The sequence below is a fragment of the Aethalodelphis obliquidens genome, unplaced genomic scaffold (assembly GCF_003676395.1).
Source record: "Aethalodelphis obliquidens isolate GAN/ISIS:26980383/991018 unplaced genomic scaffold, ASM367639v1 scaffold14, whole genome shotgun sequence".
Taxonomy (NCBI): Eukaryota; Metazoa; Chordata; class Mammalia; order Artiodactyla; family Delphinidae; genus Aethalodelphis; species Aethalodelphis obliquidens.
The window spans coordinates 35,132,159-35,155,769 of NW_020837958.1; the positions used below are offsets into that span (position 1 = coordinate 35,132,159).

Genomic DNA, 23,611 nt, shown 5'->3' on the forward strand with positions numbered 1-23,611 from the left:
TTATGAATTTTTACATTCTGGATGGTGGGAATAGGCACTCTGCCCAGCCATGCTTAAACGATGGGCGCCATTTTCCCTAATCTTTTCAGATGGCTCTTTTACCAGCCTGGGTGGTTTCCTCATATATCAATACATGTACTGATCAGTACCCTACTGAATTCTCAGAGGAACCCTCTGCAGATATCCCATGTTCCTTCTCTGTGCAGCTCCCTCCTCTCTGGGTTCTGTCCTAAGAACTCTAGCTGCCCTGCTCTCCAGAAGTCTCTCCTCTATTTCCTTGTCTAGGGAGCCCTCTAAGCTCCACCTCTGTTCCCCCTCCCTGCACCATGGCCTATAAACTCAAGGCACAAAGTGGCGCCAGTAGTAGAGCTCACATTGCTTGTTTCCTGCCTTTCAGGGATCTTTGTCCTTAAGTTGCCGGACACCTTAGTGTCTTGCAAGCCATTTTTTCATATATTTTGTCCAGCTTTTTAAGGTGTTTCAGTTTGCAAGGTAAATCTTGGCCCCAAATAAGAGTCTTCTGTATTTATTAATTTTAAATTTTATTACCTTATTGTATTCTCTTATTCATAATAGTTCTTTTAGTTGATCCACTTTAGTTTTTCATGTTATACAGTTACATAATTGGGAAACAATAATAATTTTATCTTCCAGTTTTTGTATCTGTAGTTTCTTTCTTCTGTGTAATTGATTCTGCTAATATATCCAATAAACAATATCAGTAATAATGGAACTCATTTTTAATTTAAGAATGGGTGTTATATTGAGTTATGTCCTATTTTAAAAATTATAGAGTTGATTTTATTACTCTTATGATTATATTTATTAATGTAATTAATTATGTTAATAGATTTCTGTTCCTATTTTGATTTTTGATCTATTGTAAAATATCTAGTTTTTCTTTTTCTTTAATTTTTTTCTCCTTAGGACCTTTTTTTTTTTTTCATTTCTTTGAACTTTCATGATGATGTGCTAAAACTAATGGGTTTTTAAAAACATTAATTAAAAACATAAATTCAGTATGCTAGACATATGAAATTTAATCCTGTCCTAAGGTTCTGGGCTTTGTGAGGGGTGGGAGGGCTGTGTCGTTACTTCTTTCATAAATTTTTCCTTTTTGTTCACTGTTTCTGAATTTCCTGTTACCTCAGAGTTAGAACTCCCACAGTTATCTAATTTCCTTACTTGTATCTCTCCCATTTTCCATTTGTATGTCCCTTTGGGGAGCCTAATGAGACAGTGTTCCAGTTTCTTCAGTTTTAATTTTCATTACCTCTCTTGTTCTGTAAATGTTCTCTGATATACAGACTCTTCTTCGTGATTTTGATCACTTCATTCTCGTGTGTTTGAAATTTTCTGCTTCTCCTTGTATTGTCTTATGGTCACTGATTCCTTCTTCTTTGTTTGTCTTGGTCTTCCCTTCGTATTCGTGATATTCATATATACCTAGTGCCACCCATTCATTACCTTTTCCAGGAATTTGTAGGGTAAACCAGTTTTCTGGCTTCCAATATCTTTTTGTTTTAAATTTTTTTACATCTTTATTGGAGTATAATTGTTTTACAGTGGTGTGTCAGTTTTTCCTTTATAACAAACTGAATCAGCTATACATACACATATATCCCCATATCTCCTCCCTCTTGTGTCTCCCTCCCCCCCCCCCCCCCCCATCCCACCCCTCTAGGTGGTCACAAAGCACTGAGCTGATCTCCCTGTGCTATGTGGTTGCTTCCCACTAGCTATCTATTTTACATTTGGTAGTATATATAACTCCATGCCACTCTCTCACTTCGTCCCAGCTTACCCTTCCCCCTCCCCGTGTCCTCAAATCCATTCTCTACATCTGCGTCTTTATTCCTGTCCTGCCCCTAAGTTCTTCATAATCTTTTATTAAAATTTAGATTTCATATGTACATGTTAGCATACGGTATTTGTTTTTCTCTTTCTGACTTAATTCACTCTGTATGACAGACTCTAGGTCCATCCACCTCACTACAAATAACTCAATTTCATTTCTTTTTATGGCTGAGTAATATTCCATTGTATATATGTGCCACATGTCTTTATCCATTCATCTGACGATGCACATTTAGGTTGCTTCCATGTCCTGGCTATGGTAAATAGAGCTGCAGTGAACATTGTGGTACATGACTCTTTTTGAATTATGGTTTTCTCAGGGTATATACCCAGTAGTGGAATTGTTAGGTCGTATGGTAGTTCTATTTTTAGTTTTTTAAGGGACCTCCGTACTGTTCTCCATAGTGGCTGTATCAATTTACATTCCCACCAACAGTGCAAGAGGGGTTCCATTTATCCACACCCTCTCCAGCATTTATTGTTTGTAGATTTTTTTGATGATGGCCATTCTGACCGGTGTGAGGTGATACCTCACTGTAGTTTTGATTTGCATTTCTCTAAAGATCAGTGATGTTGAGCATCCTTTTATGTATTTGTTGGCCATCTGTATGTCTTTTTTGGAGAAATGTCTATTTAGGTCTTCTGCCCATTTTTGGATTGGGTTGTTTGTTTTTTTGATATGGAGCTGCATGAACTGCTTGTATATTTTAGAGATTAATCCTTTGTCAGTTGCTTCATTTGCAAATATTTTCTCCCATTCTGAGGGTTGTCTTTTCGTCTTGTTTATGGTTTCCTTTGCTGGACAAAAGCTTTTAAATTTCATTAGGTCCTATTTGTTTATTTTTGGTTTCATTTCCATTTCTCTAGGATGTGGGTCAAAAAGGATCTTGCTGTGATTTATGTCATAGAGTGTTCTGCCTGTGTTTTCACTAAAAGTTTTATAGTATCTGGCCTTTATTTAGGTCTTTGATCCATTTTGAGTTTATTTTTGCATATGGTGGTAGGAAGTGTTCTGATTTCTTTCTTTTACATGTAGTTGTCCAGTTTCCCCAGTACCACTTACTGAAGAGGATGTCTTTTCTCCATTTTATATTCTTGCCTCCTTTATCAAAGATAAGGTGACCATATGTGCGTGGGTTTATCTCTGGACTTTCTGTCCTGTTCCATTGATTTATACTTCTGTTTTATGCCAGTACCATACTATCTTGATTACTGTAGCTTCATAGTATAGTCTGAAGTCAGCGAGCCTGATTCCTCCAGTTCCGTTTTTCTTTCTCAAGATCTGCTTGGCTATTCGGGGTCTTTTGTGTTTACATACAAATTATGGAATTTTTTGTTCTAGTTCTGTGGAAAATGCCATTGGTAGTTTGATAGGGATTGCACTGAATCTATAGATTGCTTTGGGTAGTATAGTCATTTTCACAATGTCGATTCTTCCAATCCAAGAACATGGTATATCTCTCCATCTGTTTCTATCATCTTTAATTTCTTTCATCAATGTCTTATAGTTTTCTGCATACAGGTCTTTTGTCTCCCTAGGTAGGTTATTCCTAGGTATTTTATTCTTTTTGTTGCAGTGGTAAATGGGAGTGTTTCCTTAATTTCTCTTTCAGATTTTTCATCATTAGTGTATAGGAATGCAAGAGATTTCTGTACATTAATTTTGTATCCTGCTACTCTACCAGATTCAATGATTAGCTCTAGTAGTTTTCTGGTAGCATCTTTGGGATTCTCTATGTATAGTATCATGTCATCTGCAAACAGTGACAGTTTTACTTCTTCTTTTCTGATTTGGATTTCTTTTATTTCTTTTTCTTCTCTGATTGCTGTGGCTAAAACTTCCAAAACTATGTTGACTAATAGTGGTGAGAGTGGGCATCCTTGTCTTGTTCCTGATCTTAGAGGAAATGGTTTCAGTTTTTCACCATTGAGACCGATGTTGAATGTGGGTTTGTCATATATGGCCTTTATTATGTTGAGGTATGTTCCCTCTTTGCCTACTTTCTAGAGAGTTTTTATCATAAGTGAGTGTTGAATTTTGTCAAAAGCTTTTTCTGCATCTGTTGAGATGATCATATGATCATATGGTTTTTATCCTTCAATTCATTAATATGGTGTATTACATTGATTTACTTGCATATATTGAAGAATCCTTGCATTCCTGGGATAAACCCCACTTCATCATGGTGTATGATCCTTTTAATGTGTTGTTGGATTCTGTTTGCTAGTGTTTTGTTGAGGAGTTTTGCATCTGTGTTCATCACAGATACTGGCTGTAGTTTTCTTTTTTTGTGACATTTTGTGTGGTTTTCGTATCAGGGTGATGGTGGCCTCGTAGAATTAGTTTGGGAGTGTTCTTCCCTCTGCTATATTTTGGAAGAGTTTGAGGAGGATAGGTGTTAGCTTTTCTCTAAATGTTTGATAGAATTCACCTGTGAAGCCATCTGGTCCTGGGCTTTTGTTTGGTGGAAGATTTTTTGTTTGTTTGTTTGTTTTTGCAGTACACTGGCCTCTCACCACTGCGGCCCCTCCCGCTGCAGAGCACAGGCTCCGGACACGCAAGCCCAGCCGCCATGGCTCACGGGCCTAGCCGCTCTGCGGCACGTGGGACCCTCCTGGACCGGGGCATGAAACCATGTCCCCTGCATCGGCAGGCGGACTCCCAACCACTGCGCCACCAGGGAAACCCCGATGGAAGATTTTTAATCACAGTTTCAATTTCAGTGCTTGTGATTGGTCTGTTTATATTTTCTGTTTCTTCCTGGTTCAGTCTCAGAAGGTTGTGCTTTTCTAAGAATTTGTCCATTTCTTCCAGATTGTCCATTTTATGGCATATAGTTGCTTGTAGTAATCTCTCATGATCCTTTGTATTTCTGCAGTGTCAGTTGTGACGTTTCCTTTTTCATTTCTAATTCTGTTGATTTGAGTCTTCTGCCTTTTTTTCTTGGTGAGTCTGGCTAATGGTTCATCAATTTTGTTTATCTTCTCAAAGAACCAGCTTTTAGTTTTATTGATCTTTGCTATTGTTTACTTTATTTGTTTTTCATTTATTTCTGGTCTGATCTTTATGATTTTTTTCCCTTCTGCTAACCTTGGGGGTTTTTGGTTCTTCTTTCTCTAATTGCTTTAGTTGTAAGGTTAGGTTGTTTATTTGAGATTTTTGTTTCATTAGGTAGGATTGTATTGCTATAAACTTCCCTCGTAGAACTTCTTTTGCTGCATCCCATAGGTTTTGAATCATCATGTTTTCATTGTCATTTGTTTCTAGGTATTTTTTGATTTCCTCTTTGATTTCTTCAGTGATCACTTGGTTATTTAATAGCATATTGTGTAGCCTCCATGTGTTTGTATTCTTTAGAGTTTTTTTCCTCTAATTGATATCTACTCTCATAGCGTTGTGGTCGGAAAAGATACTTGATACGATTTCAATTTTCTTAAATTTACCAAGGCTTGATTTGTGACCCAAGATATGATCTATCCTACAGAATGTTCCGTGAGCACGTGAGAAGAAAGTGTATTCTGTTGTTTTTGGATGGAATGTCCTATAAATATCATTTAAGTCCATTTTGTTTAATGTGTGATTTAAAGCTTGTGTTTCCTTACTTATTTTCATTTTGGATGATCTGTCCTTTGGTGAAAGTGGGATGTTAAAGTCCCCTACTATGATCGTGTTACTGTCGATTTCCCATTTTATGGCTGTTAGCATTTGTCTTATGTATTGAGGTGCTCCTATTTTGGGTGCATAAATATTTAAAATTGTTACATCTTCTTCTTGGATTGATCCCTTGATCATTATGTAGTGTCCGTCCTTGTCTCTTGTAATAGTCTTTATTTAAAATTCTACTTTGTCTGATATGAGAATTGCCATTCCAGCTTTCTTTTGATTTCCATTTGCATGGAATATCTTTTTCCATCCTCTCACTTTCAGTCTGTATGTGTCCCTAGGTCTGAAGTGTGTCTCTTGTAGACAGCATATGTACAGGTCTTGTTTTTGTATCCATTCAGCCAGTCTGTGTCTTTTGGTTGTAGCGTTTAATCCATTTACATGTAAGGTAATTATTGATATGTATGTTCCTACTACCATTTTCTTAATTGTTTTGGGTTTATTTTTGTAGGTCTTTTCCTTCTGTTGTGTTTCCTGCCTAGAGAGTTCCTTTAGCATTTGTTGTAAAGCAGGTTTGGTGGTGCTGAATTCTCTTAGCTTTTGCTTGTCTGTGAAGGGTTTTTTTTTTAATATATGTATTTATTTATTTATTTTTGGCTGCATTGGGTCTTCATTGCTGCACGCGGGCTTTCTGTAGTTGGGGTGAACAGGGGCTACTCTTCATTGCGGTGCGAGGGCTTCTCATTGCGGTGGCTTCTCTTGCTGCGGAGCATGGGCTCTAGGTGTGTGGGCTTCGGTACTTGTGGCACGCAGGCTCAGTAGTTGTGGCACATGGGCTTAGTTGCCCCGTGGCATGTGGGATCTTCCTGGACCAGGGCTCGAACCCTTGTCCCCTGCATTGGCAGGTGGATTCTTAACCACTGCGCCACCAGGGAAGTCCCTCTGTGAAGGTTTTAATTTCTCCATCGAATCTGAATGTGATCCTTGCTGGGTAGAATAATCCTTGTTGTAGGTTTTTCCCTTTCATCACTTTTAATATGTCCTGCCACTCCCTTCTGGCTTGCTAAGTTTCTGCTGAAAAATCAGTTGTTAACCTTATGGGGATTCCCTTGTGTGTTATTTGTTGCTTCTAATAATTTTTTCTTTGTATTTAATTTTTGGTAGTTTGATTAATATGTGCTTCATTGTGTTTCTCTGGATTTATCCTCTACGGTACTCTCTGTGCTTCCTGGACTTGATTTACTATTTCCTTTCCCATGTTAGGGAAGTTTTCGACTATAATCTCTTCAAATATTTTCTGAGACCCTTTCTTTTTCTCTTCTTCTTCTGGGACCCCTATAATTTGAATGTTGGTGTGTTTAATGTTGTCCACAGGTCTCTGAGACTGTCCTCAATTCTTTTCAGTCTTTTTTCTTCATTCTGCTCCTTGGCAGTTATTTGCACCATTTTATATTCCAGTTCACTTATCCATTCTTCTGCCTCAGTTATTCTTTTATTGATTCCTCCTAGAGTATTTTTTAATTTCAGTAATTGTGTTGTTCATCACTGTTTGTTTGCTCTTTAGTTCTTCTAGATCCTTGTTAAATGTTTCTTGTATTTTCTCCATTCTGTTTCCAAGATTTTGGATCATCTTTGCTATCATTACTCTGAATTCTTTTTCAGGTAGGTTGCCTATTTCGTCTTCATTTATTTGGTTTTGTAGGTTTTTACCTTGCTCCTTCATCTGTAACATTTTTTTGTCTTTTCTTTTTTTTTTTAATTGGATGGGTGGTGCTGTAATCTTGTCTTAGTGGTTGTTTGGCCTGAGACATCCAGCACTGAAGTTTGCAAGCAGTTAGATAGAGCTGGGTCTTGGTGCTGAGATGAGGACCTCCGGGAGGTCTCAGTCCAGTTGATATTCCCTGGGGTCTGAGGTTCTCTGTTAGTCCAGCAGTTTGGACTTGTAGCTCCCACCATAGGAGCTCGTGCCCCACCTCTGACCTGGGAACCAAGATCCCGCAAGCTTGTGGCGCTGTAAGAGAAAAAAAAGGAAGAAAGAAAGAAGAAAGGAACAGTACAATATCAAAGAATAAAAACAAAATAAAATTAGAAAGATAAAAAATATATTAGGAAAAATAAAACTATAATTGAAGCAACTACAGCAAGGTAAAATTAAACCACATCAGAAAAAAGAATAAAAAAGGCGGGTGGAGCAACAAGCCAAAAGGAGAGATCACTAACAAATTGTAAAGAATAAAATAAAATTAGAAAAATAAAAGATTTATTAGGAAATATAAAAGCATCAATAGCAATGAATCAACAAGGTAAAACAGAACCCCAATCTAAAAGTGGAAAAAGGAAAAGGAAAAAAAAAAAAGCCTTGGCTGTGGGGGTGTACTTTAGGCAGGAGTGGAACTTAGGCAGGGGTGGGGTTTAGGGTGGGGCGGGACCTAGGCAGGGGGCGTGTGGGGGTGGGGTGGTGTTTGAGCATGGGGCGGGGCTTAGGCGAGGTGACTTTCACGTATGGGGCGGGGTCTCTGCTTAATACCTGTGCAGAAGGGGAGAGGCAGCATGTGGAAAGGAGGGCCTCTGGTGTGTGGAGTTCCAGAGTTTGAAGGTGGGGCCCTGAGTGAGGGTGTGTGGGTGGGATTTAGGCCCAGCGCATTGGAAGGCGTCTCCAAATGTAGAGGTAGGGCCCTGGATCGGGGTGTAGGGGCAGGGCTTTGGCTCTGCGTGGCAGGAGGGAGGCTCCGAGGGCAGAGGATTAGACCTGGAGCTCAACCGGCTCCCTGGTGCCTAAGTGGACAGGGAAAGCATTGGCCCCGTTCCCTTCCATTCCTCTGCCCCCCTCCCCCTTTGTCTCCCCCAGGGTCTACCCCGTCACCGCTGGACCCCTAACCATGGGTGGGTCCTGCGGGGTGTAGGAACTCCTCCCCTCTCCCAGCCACCCCTCAGGGGTGTGGATCCCAGAGGTCCGGCGTTTACTTTTGCCCCCCTCATCCCTCCCTCCCACTCCCTCAGGACCTGAGTGGCTGGAGATGGCCTAGGTGGGCAGAGGATCTGGCCCGGGATCTCAGCAGGTTCCTGGGGGTCCAAGTGGGCAGGGGAAGGCTGGCCACACTCCCTTTTGATCCTCTGCTGTCCCAGTGGTTCCCCAATTTACCCGTTCGGGTGTGGGAGCCCTTTCCCTCCCCCAGCCGCCCCTCAGGGGCGCCAGTCCCTTCCTGCCTCCACTTCTCCCCCCACTTCACACCCCCCATGCCCCACATCCTACCCAGTTTCTGGGGGTTCCTCCCATCCCCTTAGATGTCTGTGGTCCCCCACCGGTGCTTGGTAGGTGCCCTAGTTGTGAGAAGACTTGAATTCCGCACGTCCTGGTAGTACACCATCTTGACTCCCCCCCACCCCACCCCCAGCAGGCGGATTCTTAACCACTTCACCACCAGGGAAGTCCCTCTTATTGTCATTTTAAACCTGTTATCTTCTTTCATTTTACTTTGCTGTTTGTATTCTTTTTAATTGCAATTTTAGAGGGATTTCAGGAGCTCTCGGAGGTAAACTCATTGTTTCATCTGCCATGCTTAATTAGAAGTCATTAATAACTTTTCTTTTGCTCTTGGAATTGTTTTAAATTTGTAAATCATGTACAGTTGTATTTTTTCAAAACTTGGATGTTAGAAGCTATTCTAAACGTTCGTTTTTCTCTTTGGAGTTTGCTTCTTGAAATTTTTATATTTAGAGGCTTATGTGTAGGGCTCTTCATGAGACTGATATGCCAAAGTGTTCAAAACTTGAGAGATTAGGTTAGCTCATCCTGTAGCTTTGAGGACATATTAAAGTTATGAATAAGATCTTTTTAGAAATTACTTGTTGCTGATCTCAAGGAGAGCTGTTGATTTTTATATGTTCTTATATCTGGCTACATGACTAAACTCCTATTTACTCAAACAATATTTAGTCAGTTTGCTTGGATTCTCTAGGCAGACAAATCATATTATCTTATACATAAAGTTTTATTATACTGATGAGGACAGTGTAATGTTGTGTAGTAGTAATAAACTATCTGAATAAAATATCTACTAAAAGCATTATAGGTGACCCATTTAAATTGTTTCATTTAAAGCAGATTGTTTTGGATAGTCCTTTAAAATTATACTTCATCAAAAGCTGTCCACTAAAATTAGGCACATGTGTGTGATCCACATGTGTGTGATCCACATTATTCTGTGGATAACAAAATATTTGAAAGTTTCCCAACTCTTAGATTGGCTTCTCTTCCAAAGTCTTACAACCACTGTGTTTTCTCTGAACTTTTGAAAAATATCTGTCTAAAGTAAAGAGCACACACCTGACATTGCCATGGCCTGGCTTGACAATGGAGTTCAGTTTCTTCAGGCTTCTCTTACGTTATTTCACAAGTCAGTTCTTTGGTCAGAATATAGTTCATAATAACAGTTCTTTGTTATCACTTCTTTTTTGTCCTTTTTAGAATTCTATCAGCAAAACAAAATAATTTTGGGGTTGCCTAACCTTTAAAAAGGAATTCAAGGGCAATTAAACATTTTTTGTGCTCATTTTGGTTGTGCTCTACAAAACCAGTTCTTCCCACAAAACATAATGAGACATGCCTGGGAAGATTTATATAATACCATGCTTGTCCCAGAATTATTAAGAAAAAAAACTGTGAACAACATAAACAACCCGCAATAGGGAATTAGTTATGTTGTGGTGCTTACCTATATGCTGGTGTAATATTCAGTCATTAAAAATAATTTTCTTAAAAATATGTAGGTACATGGGAAAACGCACATGTTACAGAAGGTGGAGAAAAGCAGGACTTATAACTATATGTATAATATATCCCATTTTATATAAAAAGTACATCCAGAGATAAATGGTTGCAAGGGAAGGTTGTATGTTAAAGAACTTAGTTCATTTTCATTTTCTCTTTTCTGATTTTTCTACAGTAAATTCATATTAATATAAAATAATATCCACAAGGTGATATACAAAGATAATTCAGCAGTGAGAAGACGCAGTTTGTAGAGATACAGAGGCTTGAATTCTAGTCCTGCTTTTATCACACACTAGCTGTATCACCTTAATGTCTCATAGCCTTGGTTTCATCGTTTGTAAAATAAACCTTGTGGGATACAATTATATATAAAGTGTTTCACAAATATGAGGGATTATTGGCACTTATCTTTTATTTGCAGATGGGTGGCCTGTTTGCACATGATCTACTTCATACATTTGGGCAATTAAAGAAACAAGTAAACAAAGTTGGTATTTGTAATGCATTAAATGTGGAGCCTAAAAATGTCTGTCAGTTCTAACCTTGCACCCTTGAGGTATCATTTGTTTCCAGGTTATGCCAAGGTCTTGAAGAAAACTGGAACTGAATAAAGACAGATAACATCCTGAAAAGGAATCCCCATATTGGCTGTTCCCAGATATGTTGTAAAATTTTTATGAGCATGATCTGTGGGAAATGATGAGAGTCAAGTGGAAGGGAATAGTCAAAAACATACATTGTTGCATATTTATGAAACAGACATATATATGGTATGTCCATTGATAGTATCACTCCAAGTAGATGTGTTTCCTCAGTGACTTGGAAAAGGAGGGCAAAATGTAGGCCAGTCAGTTATGATAGTCAATTCTAAACAGTTTAGGTTTTGCACCTGTGATAGCATTTTTTTCCCCTGTTTGCCAGTAAAGACACTGGGGAGAGCAAAATCCTGATTTTTATCCTGTTTGTTTAATGCTTATCATTCTGCTTACTATCTTTTAGTGACTACTCTGTTTCCAGCTGTCTAAACATTCTCTCACATTCCTGTCAGAAATGTGACTCGAGCTCAGGTTCAAGAAATGCAGTGTCCACTCCCTCATTGTTTTTTGGGTTTTTTTTTTTTTTTTTTTTTTTTTTGGCCACACTGTGAGGGGAATCTTAGTTCCCTGACCAGGGATCTAACCCAGGCCCTCAGCAGTGAGAGCACGGAGTCCTAACCACTGGACCGCCATGGAATTCCCCTCTCATTGTTTATTACTTTCTCAGCACGCTTTTAGTTAAGGTTTGAAATGATTAAACCAGTTAGCATTATTATATTTCAAATCCAAATCCTGTGAGGAGTACTTCTCATTAATAGTGGGATCATCTCCTGATACACCAAATTCGATTATTACTTAATCTTATGATACAATGAATTTGAAAAGTAGACATTTAACTGGAGGTTAAGGCCTTTCTTTTCATCCATTGAAAAAACATTTCTGTAAACTCAGTTATGTGAGCTATTGTTTATTTATTGTGTATTAATATATTTCATTTAAGAATGCAACATCAAAATTTCTTATGAAGTATGATTCTAATAATATTACTGCATAGTATAAAATAATTACGTAGCTGTATTCTTATGTATGAAATAAAGGGTCTTATGTGTAACCAGTGTAACCAGCTATCTTGGCAGCTTCTTTGTGAAAAATTTAAGTAAAAAATATCTGACCAGGCCTAGCATGAATTACCATTACTATCTTAGTTGTGGTCACATTAAGCTTAGTTTTGAAGAAGTACTTATTGAATCCAAAAAGAGGATCCTTGGAATTTCCCAGAAGTTTTACTGTTAATACTTTTAAAATCAGAATTCCTGTTATAATGTTAACTTGGGGAAGTGAGGCCATTTAAATAACTAAGGAGGTCTTCCTACCTAAACTCTCATATTCTCCTTCTGGATGTTATGTGTTTATTTTTTTCTATGAGAAGGAATTTTCTTACAGGCTTCTTTTTTTTTAAAGGGACACCTTTAATTTTTTTAATTAGAGGTTGAACAGTAAAATGTAGTTTAGTGAGCTGTAAATTTATAGATGTGTATATGAAGGTCTTGGAAAATATTGAGTGACTGTTATCCCAAGAACCTTCTACAACATTTTACCTTTGAGAGATCATTAAAATTAGTCACAGTAATGCTATGGACATCTTTTATTATTCTGTAATATTTTTATTATATTCACTGTATGTGTAAAGCGTTTGAGAAAAGTAAGCATGAGTTGATTTTTCTAGTTTTAGCAGCAAAATATCTGATTGCTTATTTAAGTAATATATCTATTCGTTTACAAAAGTTAATTTGTTATTTGTGAACACTTCTCTGTGATGGGTACCTTTGATTTGAGAAATCAGTAAAGTTGGTTGAGTTGGAACTAACATAAAGAGATTTAGTTTAATCCTTACTGAAAACCTATAGTTTCATTTAAATTATGTGAAAATGTATAGTTGTTATTCTATGGTGTATAGCTTTTAGTACCGTTTGCCAAGCCTGATGAGCAGCTGTGATAATGAATGACAGACCTCTAAGAGAATGCGATTATTTGCTATTAATTCACAGAACTGATTCACTTTATATCAGAAGACTTGTTTGTCGAATGAGTAGACCTGATGACACAGGCTCTGTATCATTATATTATTTCATACCCAAGCTCAGACACGAGTATTTTGAAAGACACTTCTGGGTTTTGTTAAACCCAGAAGTTTAACCTGTTAAAACTCCCTGGTTCTGCCAAAGATTATACCTTTCTGCTACCTAAGTAGCTTAAGCCAAGGCTAGTTACACATTAACACTCATTCTTACTAGAATAGCAAGTCTCATACTTTGGGAGTCTCACACTTTATACTCTCACAGATGACTGAGAATCTGCAAAGAGTTTTGTTTATGTAGTTTTATCAATTTTAGTGTTAGAACTGACAACTAGAAAAATTTAAGCTATTTATTTATTTTAAAAAGGACAGGAAACCATTGCATATTAAATAGCATATTTTTTGAAAAAATAACTGTACTTTCCATAACAAAAAAGATAGGGAAAAGAATGGTATTGTTTTATATTTTTGTAAATATCATTGATATTGGCTTAATAAAAGACAGCTGGATTCTCATACCTGCTTCTACATTCATGCTTTTACAGTACATTGTTTTGGTTGAAGTATATGAAGAAAATCAGGTCTCACGAATATGTAGTTGGAAAGAGGAGTATTTTTATAGCCTTTTCAGATACTTATGGAAACTCTTGTTTGAATACTACACCAACACTCAACAAATAATAATATCTTAAAGGCTAGTTGCAATGTGAGATATATAAATGCATCAATGAACTTTTTTTTTACTCTGCTACGATAAAATATATTGGTTGGCTTTGCACTTTGAAAGATCTTTTATCCATGCATGATTTTATAACATCATGCATTAGTCACTTGGCAAATAGGGATCAATGAGTTATGCAGATATTCCAAATGTTGACACATACAGTATTTAAAATATTACATTAGTTAATAATACTGTCATATTAATCAGGAATGCAAAGCTGTCAGGCTCATGATGGTGCTTGAAAGTTCATTTTATCATTGGTAACAAACAGTCTCAGATCTGTATCTTGAAGTGACAGGCCCATTTCATTCATTTGAGACAATGTCTACCAAATACATAAGACTATATAAACATGTTTGTCAGTTATTCTTTCAAGTAAAAAATGGTGTTCTTGGGGGAAAAAAGAGAACAGTTCAGCTCACAACTTAAACATCTACACAAGTAGTTTTTTGCTAAACAACTATAATACTTCTGTATGCAGCAAAAGTGCTTTATGTGTATTTACTCTTTGAAACAATACTGTATACTCAAGGGTCAAGTTACAATGAAATTAAAATGTTTATTGCTTCATCAAGGAAATTATTAACAGAAACTTTTTTTTTTTTAAACTGCAAACGTGCGTGTAGCTTTGAAGAATACAGTGACTACAAGTATAGTTTGGTGCTGCTGCATTGATTACTGTTAAGTTACCAGCAACTTTACCCACCATTACTTTTCCACCATTAATGTAAATGTCGACAAAGTGAAAGAAGCAACCAGTTCTTAGTACTAATATGATAATAGTTTTGACCACCGGGACTCCTGTGATTCTGTGTACCACACTTTGAGGGCTACTTGTCTAGAATGAAAAAGGCTTATGGTGGCCACAGGAAAGCCAAAGATGTAAAGTCATGGATAAATGAATTGTTGAGGGTGAAATATACATGTAAACAAATTGACAAGTCAACTTTTCTGTACCATGTTAGTAAAATATATAAGTTTAGTGCTATATATAGGAAGAAAAGGTTATTATAATTATTTATTATAATAAGAATGTATAAAATCATTTGGAACACATGAGTGGAACTGCTTGATTCTTTGGTTTGGAGGGGGCTAGAGAAACTGGGGTGCTTCAGAGAAGACGTCACAGAATAAGTGAAACTGAAGTGCTCAATAAATATTTGTTCAATGAATTACTATTTCAAAACACAAATGTAGTAGAGAAAAATAGTTTCACTTAACTAATTAATGTGTCCTTAAGGTTTTCATGCTATTTCTTTATGTATTCCTTATAATGTCTGCTCAAGGAAATGAGTCTGGTAGAATTTTTCATTTGGTAGAGAAGCTATGAACTTGATTAATGTGTCTCTCTAAATGTAGGAAGTCATCCAAATATTACTTTTTTGATGTCTCTTTAGACTGAGTCAAGGAGTCAATGAGGCAATGAAAGGAGAGGCAGGAAAAAACTAGTAAAGAAGGGGAAAGAAAGTGTTATAGCTGTGATGATAGAAACTAAGGTTAGGTCAAAGGGGGTAATAATCATAATAACTAACACTTACCACGGAATTATATGGCAAAGGCTATTCTGAGTACTTTTCATGTGTTACCTTGTATGATCGTCCCAAGAGTACTAGTAGATAGGTTCTAATATTCTGCCTTTTACAGATGAGGAAACTAAGGCACTGAGAGGTTAAATAAAGTGCTCCAAATTACACAGTTATTAAGCAGGGTAACAGAAGGCAATCTGGCACAGAGAGCTGCTGTATTGGTGAGCTCCTTTCTATTTCTATTCCATCTCTTCAACAATATTGTTATCCAGATATTTTTTCTTCATGTTTTTAGAGATAGACTTTACTTTTTAGAATACTTTTAGATTCACAGCAAAATTGAGCAGGAAGTACGAAGAATTCACATATATTCTCTGTTCCCCAAACGCACAACTTTCCACAATATCAGTATGCCCCACCACAGTGGTACATTTGTTACAGTCAATGAATGAACTTACATTGGTCACATCATTATCAACCAAAGTCTGTAATTCACCTTAGGTTTCACTCTTAGTGTACATTCTAAAGGTTTTGAAAAATGCATAATAAAATGTATCCACAGTTACGGTATTATACAGAATAGTTTCACTGCTCTAAAAAGCCTCTAAGTTCTGCCTATTTATGTCTCCCCAACCCCAGGCAACTACTAATCTTTTTGCTCTCCATAGCTGTGCATTTTCCAGAATGTTAAGTAATTGGAATTATACCACATGTAGCCATTTTCAGACTGGTGTGTTTCACTTAGTAATGTGCATTTACGTTTCCTCCATGTTTTTTCATGGCTTGATAGCTCATTTCTTTTTAGCACAATAAAGTATTCTGTCACCTGGATGTGCCTTCACCTACTGAAGGACATCTTGGTTACTTCCAAGTTTTGGCAATTATGAATAAAGCTGCTATAAACATCCATGTGCAGGTTTTTGTGTGAACATATGTTTTCAACTCCTTTGGGTAAATAGCTGAATTGTATGGTAAGAGTATGTTTACTTTTGTAAGAAACTGGTGCACTGTGTTCCAAAGTGGCTGTACCATTTTGCATTCCTACCAGTGATAAATAAGAATTCCTGTTGCTCTACATTCTTGCCAGCATTTGGCATTGTCATTGTTTTGTATTTTGGCCATTCTAATAGATATGTAATGGTATCTTGTTGTTTTAATTTGCTTCCTTTATGAAATATGATATTGAACATCTTTTCATTTGCTTATTTGCCACCTTTATATCTTTTTTGGAGAGGTATCTATTCAGATCTTTTGCCCCCTTTTTAATTGGGTTGTTCACTTTCTTATTGTTGAGTTTTAAAAACTCTTTGTATGTTTTAGATGACAGTACATTATCAGATATGTGTTTTGCAAATATTTTCTCCCAGTCCTTAGCTTGTCTTCTCATTTTCTTGACAGTGTCTTTCACAGAGCAGAAGTTTTAAATTTTAATGAAGTCTAGCTTATCAATTATTCCTTTCCTGGTTCATGATTTTGGTGTTGTATCGAAAAAGTCATTGCCAAAACAAAGATCACCTAGGTTTTCTCCTTTGTCATCTTCTAGAAGTTTTATAGTTTTGTGTTTTACATTCAGGTGTATGGTCCACTTTGAGTTAATGTTTGTGAAGAGTGTAAGGTCTGTGTCTAGATTCATTTTCTTGTATATGAATATCTAGTTGGTCTAGTACCATTTGTTGAAAAGACTATTTTTTCTCCATTGTATTGCTTTTGCTCTGTTGTCAAAGTTCAGTTGATTATACTTGTGTGGTCTGTTTCTGGGCTTACCATTCTGCTTAATTGATCTATTTGTCTTTTCGTTGACCGGTACCACACTGTCTTGATTACTGTAGCTTTATAATAAGTCTTGAAGTCAGATAGTGTCATTCTTACAACTTTGTTTTCCTTCAATATTGAGTTGGCTGTTCGGGGTCTTTTACCTCTCCATATAAACTTTAACATTAGTTTATCAACATCCATAAAATAACTTGCTGGAATTTTGTTTGGGATTGCATTGAATCTGTAGATCACACTGGGAAGAATTGAAACTTGACAATATTGAGTCTTCCTATTGATGAACATTGGAATTGCTCTCTCTTTCTCTCTACTTAGTTCTTTGATTTCTCATCAGAGTTTTGTGATTTTTCTTATATAGATCTTGTACATAATTTATTAGATTTATACCTAAGTATTTCATTTTTGGGGGTGCTAATGTATGAAGATGGTATTGTGTTTTTAATTTCAAGTAACAGTTGATTGTTGGTGTATATAGGAAAGCAGTTGGCTTTTGTATATTAACTTTGTATCCTGGAAACTTGCTGGAATTGTTTATTACTTTCAGGTTTTCTACATAGACAGTCATGTCATTTGGGAACAAAGACAGTTACACATCTTCCTTCCTAATCTGTAAACCTTTTATTTCCTTGTTTTGGCTAATTGAATTAACTAGGACTTTCAGTGCAATTTAGAAAAGGTGTGGTAATAGGTGACATCCTTGCCTTGTTCCTAATCGTAGCTAGAAAGCTTCTAGTTTCTTATGATTAAGTATGATGTTATCTGTAGGTTTTTGGTGAATGTTCTCTGTCATGTCAAGGAACTTCCCCTCTATGCTTAGTTTGCTGAGAGTTTTTATCATGAATGGGTGTTAGATTTTCTCAAATGCCTTTTCTGTATCTATTGATATGATCATGTACTTTTTCTTGTTTAGCTTCTTGATGTGATTAATTGACTTTCAATGTTGAACCAGCCCTGCATACCCAAAATGAATCTTATTTGGTCATGGTTTGTAATTCTTTTCATACATTGCTACATTCAATTTGCAGATATTTTGTTGAGGATTTTTGCATCTGCATTCATGAGAGATATTGATGTATAGTTTTACTGTAATTTCTTTTTCTGGTTTTGGCATTGGGGTAATGCTGGCTTTATGGAATAAGTCAGGAAGTATTTCTTTGGCTTCAGTCTTCTGGAAGAGATTGTAGAGAATGTTTTAGTTTCATCCTTCAGTGTTTGGTAGAATTCACCATGCACCCATTGTGGCATGATACTTTCTATTTTGGAAGATTATTAATTATTGATTCATTTTCTTTAATAGATATAGGCCTATTCAGATTGTCTACTTCTTGTGTGTCTTATCAGATTATATCTTTCAAGAAATTGGTTCATTTCATCTAGATTATCAAATTTGTGGGCACAGAGTTATGCATAGTATTCCTTTATTATCTTTTTAATGTCCACAGGATCTATAGTGATGTCCTGTCTTTCATTTCTGATATTAGTAATTTGTATCTTCTTTTTTATTTTTATTTTGTCTGGCTAGAGACTTGTTGATTTTAATGTTTTTTTCAGAACTAGCTTTAGGTTTTGTTGCTTTTCTCTATTGATTTCCTGTAATAGATTTCACTGATTTCTGCTCTAACTTTATTATTTCTTTCCTTCTGTTTACTTTGGATTTAATTTGCTCTTCTTGTTTCTAGTTTCCTAAGATAGAACTTAGATGACTGATTTTAGATTTTTCTTCTTCTCTATGAATTCAGGGCTATAAAATTCCCTCTAAGCACTGCTTTTGCTGAATCCTACAAATGTTAAGCTGTATTTTCATTTTCATTTAATTAAAAATATTTGAAAATTTCTTTTGAGATTTTTGTCTTTGATCCATGTATTACTTAGAAGTGTGTTGTTTAATCTCTGAGTATTTGGGGATTTTCCAGCTATCTTTCTGTAATTGATTTTTAGTTTAATTTTATTGTGGTCTGGGACATGCATTATATGATTTCTGTTCTTCTAAATACATTAAAGTGTATTTTATAGCCCAGAATGTGGTCTGTCTTGATGAACAAGATGTCTTTTTCATTGTACTGAATTGAAGAGTCTTAGATTAATGACGATATTTTAAAATAATTCTGTTTTCTGTCCATGGTAGGTACTGAGCACTTTATCTTCAACTTATTTCATGATTTGTTCTAATGGTGAAAAGTTTTCATCTTAGTGCTCTGTTCCTACATGTGCCAACCCTGGTCTCAGAATGAGTGGCGTCTGTGGAAAATCTAGGCTGTCTTCATAAAATGCATATGCATATTAGTGAAAGTATTCTACATCATGAATCTGCAAGTGATTTTTGAAAAATATTGGCTGAAGTAACATATCACATCTGGAATTTTTTTAAATGGGGAGACATTTCTCAGGGATTTATAACTAATAAATTTACCTTATACTTTTAAGATGTGACAATTTTTTTTTTTCTATCTCCTTTAGTTTTGTCAGCCTGGAGGGTGGCAGCTGTCCAGAGAGAGGAAGCAGCCAACGTTTTTTGTGGTGGTCCTGACAGATATTGACTCAGATCGACATTACTGCTCATGCCTAACCTTTTATGAGGCAGAGATCAATCTTCAGGTACAGCAACTTTTCTAGCCAAATTATAGCCAAAGAGACACCATTTAGGAATCTTTTTATTATGCCATATTTGTTTTTGTTAGAATAGCAAGTTTGAGTTCTATGAGCTACTTTAAAATGACTGAGGTACTATATTGTTGAAGAAGAGAGCAAGAAGTTAAAGTTATTGTCCAGGTTTAATTGTTCTTCTTTAAAATATTGTTCATAATCTGCATACTTCTAAGAATAGCATCTCTGCAAATTGGTTTATTAAGAAGATTTGTGTCCTCTCATGATGAACCTGTGGTTTTTCCCTTTCAGTCTTTCTCCTGAGGTGTCTTTCACAGCATATAGAGCATTTAATCAGAATGTTTATAAATCACTTATCACAATGCTTGATATTATTTTTTAAGTGCTGAAGTAACTGTTAACTCATTATTATTAGTGGTGGTAGTATCAAAATGATGGGACTGACATTAATAGGCTAGAACTATAGAAATTAAAAATACTGGGTCTTTCAGAGAATTAGCTGGGGTTCTCTCAGTTTCAAACAACTGGATCTACTGTCTCTAATTTATTCAGAAAAGGATTTATGAGAAAGTATTGGGTAGTTTATGTAATTTCATGGGTAAGGGGTGAGCAGGGAACCAGTTCTGTTTACTAGGAACTGCCTAGCTTGGGGCTGTTCATGCTTTTTCAACCTTTTATTACTATGATGTTGGGTACCAGACAATACAGCCTTCACAATAATCACACTAAAAAAATCCGTTCTCCCATGTGTAGCCACTGTCACACATTGGTGACTTCTGCTTTAAGTGTCATATGGGTTGTTTCCTTGTGTCAGATTGCATGCAGATCCCCCCCCAAAGGAATCAGAAAAACTTTGTTGTTGTTGTTATTTGTTTGTTTGTTTTGCTTTCAAGGCCCTATAGTATGAGAAGGAAACTATAAAACAGTTTGCAGGATGTTGAGTGAGCCAATTGCATTATCATCTGCTATGCTTTCTGCTACATACAGATGAATGAGTATCACCACCAGGGAAAAGGATTGGCTTGCTTTCTGAAATGACCTCACAAAGGAGCATTTGTTATTTTTGTTATTTTAATTAAATGCCAAGATCTGAATTTTCTGGATGCAGAAATTTCATTTTTCAGTACAAGAGGAGACAAACCACCTCTCATGGTACAGACTCACATTATCCAAGTTCATTAGACTGATGTATTAAAACCAGCATGCTAGCTTTTTAATTTACAGTGATAAGTTAAAAGGTTATATAGAACAAAATATACATTATCTATATTATCAGCACATTTTCTCCTTGTTGTCAGATCTTTCTGGGAAGCCGTATCAAAATCAGAAGCATTTTGATTGTGGAATCAAACTAAGGAATATTTGATGTCAAATATTTAACACCTGCCAGATTAACACAGCCCATTGTTTATACAGTTGACCCTTGAACAACATGGGCTTGAACTGCACGGGTCCACTTATACACAGATCTTTTTCAGTAACTATATACTACAGTACTGCATGATCCATAGTTGGTTGAATACGTGGATGCAGAGGGCCAACCGTAAAGTTAATATGTGGATTTTCGACTGCACAGTGGGGTCGGCGCCCCTAAACCCTGCATTGTTCGGGGCCAACTGTTTTTGAAATTAGGGCTTATGTTGTCAATTCAGACAGAGAACTTAGATGTCTATGATTCTAGTCATTTCTGTCCTGATTAGTGTTCGGGTGGATGTTGCCAACAAATAGCCAATCGAATTCCCATTTTGGTCAATTCAGTCTAAATAAGAATGTTCTCTTGTTGAGAGCCTTGCTATCTTTTTCAGGTGACCTTTCATTTCTCTGTTGATCTTTTGAACATAAGTCAGTGCTGAGAAGGCAGTATTTTCTTTTATTTCCATATTCTTGAGGGTACCTCTTTACAACTCCCTAGAATTATCTAATGAAACTGTGATTATTTGGGTTCTTTTTCTTCTCTCCATCATTACCAACCCCTTACCCCCCAAATAAACTCACAGAAAAGTAATACATTAAGACAATGTAGGGGGTTCCAGTCCAAGATGGTGACATAGGAAGCTTCTGAACTCACTCCTGTGGACACACTGAATCCACAGCTACACATGGAGAAATTTCTCCTGAAAGAAATCCAGAAACTAGCTGAGCAATTCCTATATAGCAGGCAAACGAGAACATACCCACACTGAAGTGAGTAGAAAAGGCTGAGATGCAGTCTCACCATAAATGTCCCCTGGCAGAGAGACGTGCAATTGAGAAGCAACTTACAACTTCCAGCTCCTCCCCTGAGGTGCGAAGGGTTTGGACCCTGCATCTAGCCCCCATCTTTTTAGACTTCCACTTGAGGTAAGGACCCAAAAACACCTAGCTCTGAAAAACAATGGGGCTTTTATTCATGAGACCCACCGGACTATAACAAGCAAAGAGTTCTTAATGGGTTTTCAAGGATTTGCTGTGGCTCAGCACAGAGGAAGCAGGGAGAAACACCCATCTCTCAGTCTGCCTGAAAAAATCCTGTTTGCCTACTTTTTTTTTTTTTTTTTTTACTGTACGCGGGCCTCTCACTGTTGTGGCCTCTCCCGTTGCGGAGCACAGGCTCCGGACGCGCAGGCTCAGCAGCCATGGCTCACAGGGCCAGCCGCTCCGCGGCATGTGGGATCTTCCCGGATCGGGGCACGAACCCGTGTCCCCTGCATCGGCAGGTGGACTCTCAACCACTGCGCCACCAGGGAAGCCACGTGTTTGCATACTTTAAAAGCTACTGCCTGAGGGTCAGGTTTCTAACTTAGCACACATCTAGGAGCTAATTTTGATTCTCTTTGGAGACCAGGGATCTGGCAGGTGCCATCTCTGTTCCCTCTCTAGCCTGCTCCCGCTCACTGGTTTCTTCTTGGAAAGAGCTTGTGCACATGTCTGGCACCCCAGATTTTGCAGCTGCTTCCCAAGGGACACACCCTTTTAAACCTTTGACTCTGTGGCCAACAGGACTTGAGCTCCCAGGTCCCACAGGATTGTAGCAAACGAAGTTCTTAACTGGCTATCCCCCAAGGCTCAGCACAGAGGGAGCAGACAGTAACACCCATCTCCCAGTCTCCACTGAAGGATACATATTTGCATACATTAAAAGCTGCTACCTGAAGGTCTGGCTTCCAATCCACCTGAATCTAGGTGCTGACTCTGATCCTTCCCTTTGGAACACTATCAGGTATTGGTATACCCTCAACTATGGTGAGCACTAAGAATAAAGTAGGCTGCTTGGACCATCATAAAGATTTGAGAGACAACCAAGAGCTAGGGCAGGTTTGAATAATAAGGTTCATCTCCTACAAGAGGCCACTCCTTCAGGACTAGGAGAGGTAGATGTTTTAAATAATGCATAGAAACCAACACAGAGAGTCAAGGAAAATGAAGAAATAGGAATATGTTCTAAATGAAAGAACAAGGTAAAACCTCAGAGAAAGACCTTAATGAAGTGGAGATAAGTGATTTACCTGATAAAGAGTTTAAAATAATGGTCATAAAGATGCTGAGCTCAGGAGAAGAATGGATGAGCAAAGTAAGAATTTCAACAAAGAAATAGAAAGTGTAAGAAAGTACCAAATAGAAGTCACAGAGCTGAAGAGTATAATAAGTGAACTGAAGAATACAATAGAGGGGTTCAATAGCGCGCTACATGACACAGGAGAGAGGATCAGTTTACATGAGGACAGGACAGTGGAAATCATCTAATTAAAACAGAAAAATGAAAAAAATGGAAAAGAATAAAGATAGCTTAAGGGACTTATGAGATAACATCAAGCAAACCAGCATTCGCATGGTAGGGGTCCCAGGAGGAGAAGAGAAAGAGAAAGGGGCAGAAAACTTACAAGAAGAAATAATGGCTGAAAACTTTCCTAACCTGGGGAAAGAAACAGATATTCAGATCCAGGAAGCCCAGAGAGTTCCAAATAAGATGATCCCAAAGAGACCAACACCAAGACACATTATAATTAAAGTGTCAAAAGTTAAAGACAAAGAGAGAATCTTAAAACAGCAAGAGAAAAATAACTGGTTCATAAAAGGGAACCCTGATAAGACGATGATCAGAATTTTCAGCAGAAGCTTTGCAGGCCAGAGAAGAGTGGCAAGATTTATTCAGAGTG

At 37.2% G+C, this 23,611-nt stretch overlaps 1 protein-coding gene across 6 annotated transcripts in view; it reads left to right on the forward strand.

Moving 5' to 3' along the window:
• The window catches only part of SBF2 (SET binding factor 2), a 459,568-nt gene that overhangs the window by 186,185 nt on the left and 249,772 nt on the right, over positions 1 to 23,611 (forward strand). For all 6 annotated transcript variants that reach the window (XR_003434541.1, XM_027115413.1, XM_027115415.1 and 3 more), the window contains exon 3: positions 19,329 to 19,466. Coding sequence is in view for 5 of the 6 variants with exons in the window: in XM_027115413.1 (XP_026971214.1) it covers positions 19,329 to 19,466 (138 nt within the window). In the remaining variant the exon portion in view is untranslated. The remainder of the gene's footprint in view (positions 1 to 19,328; positions 19,467 to 23,611) is intronic.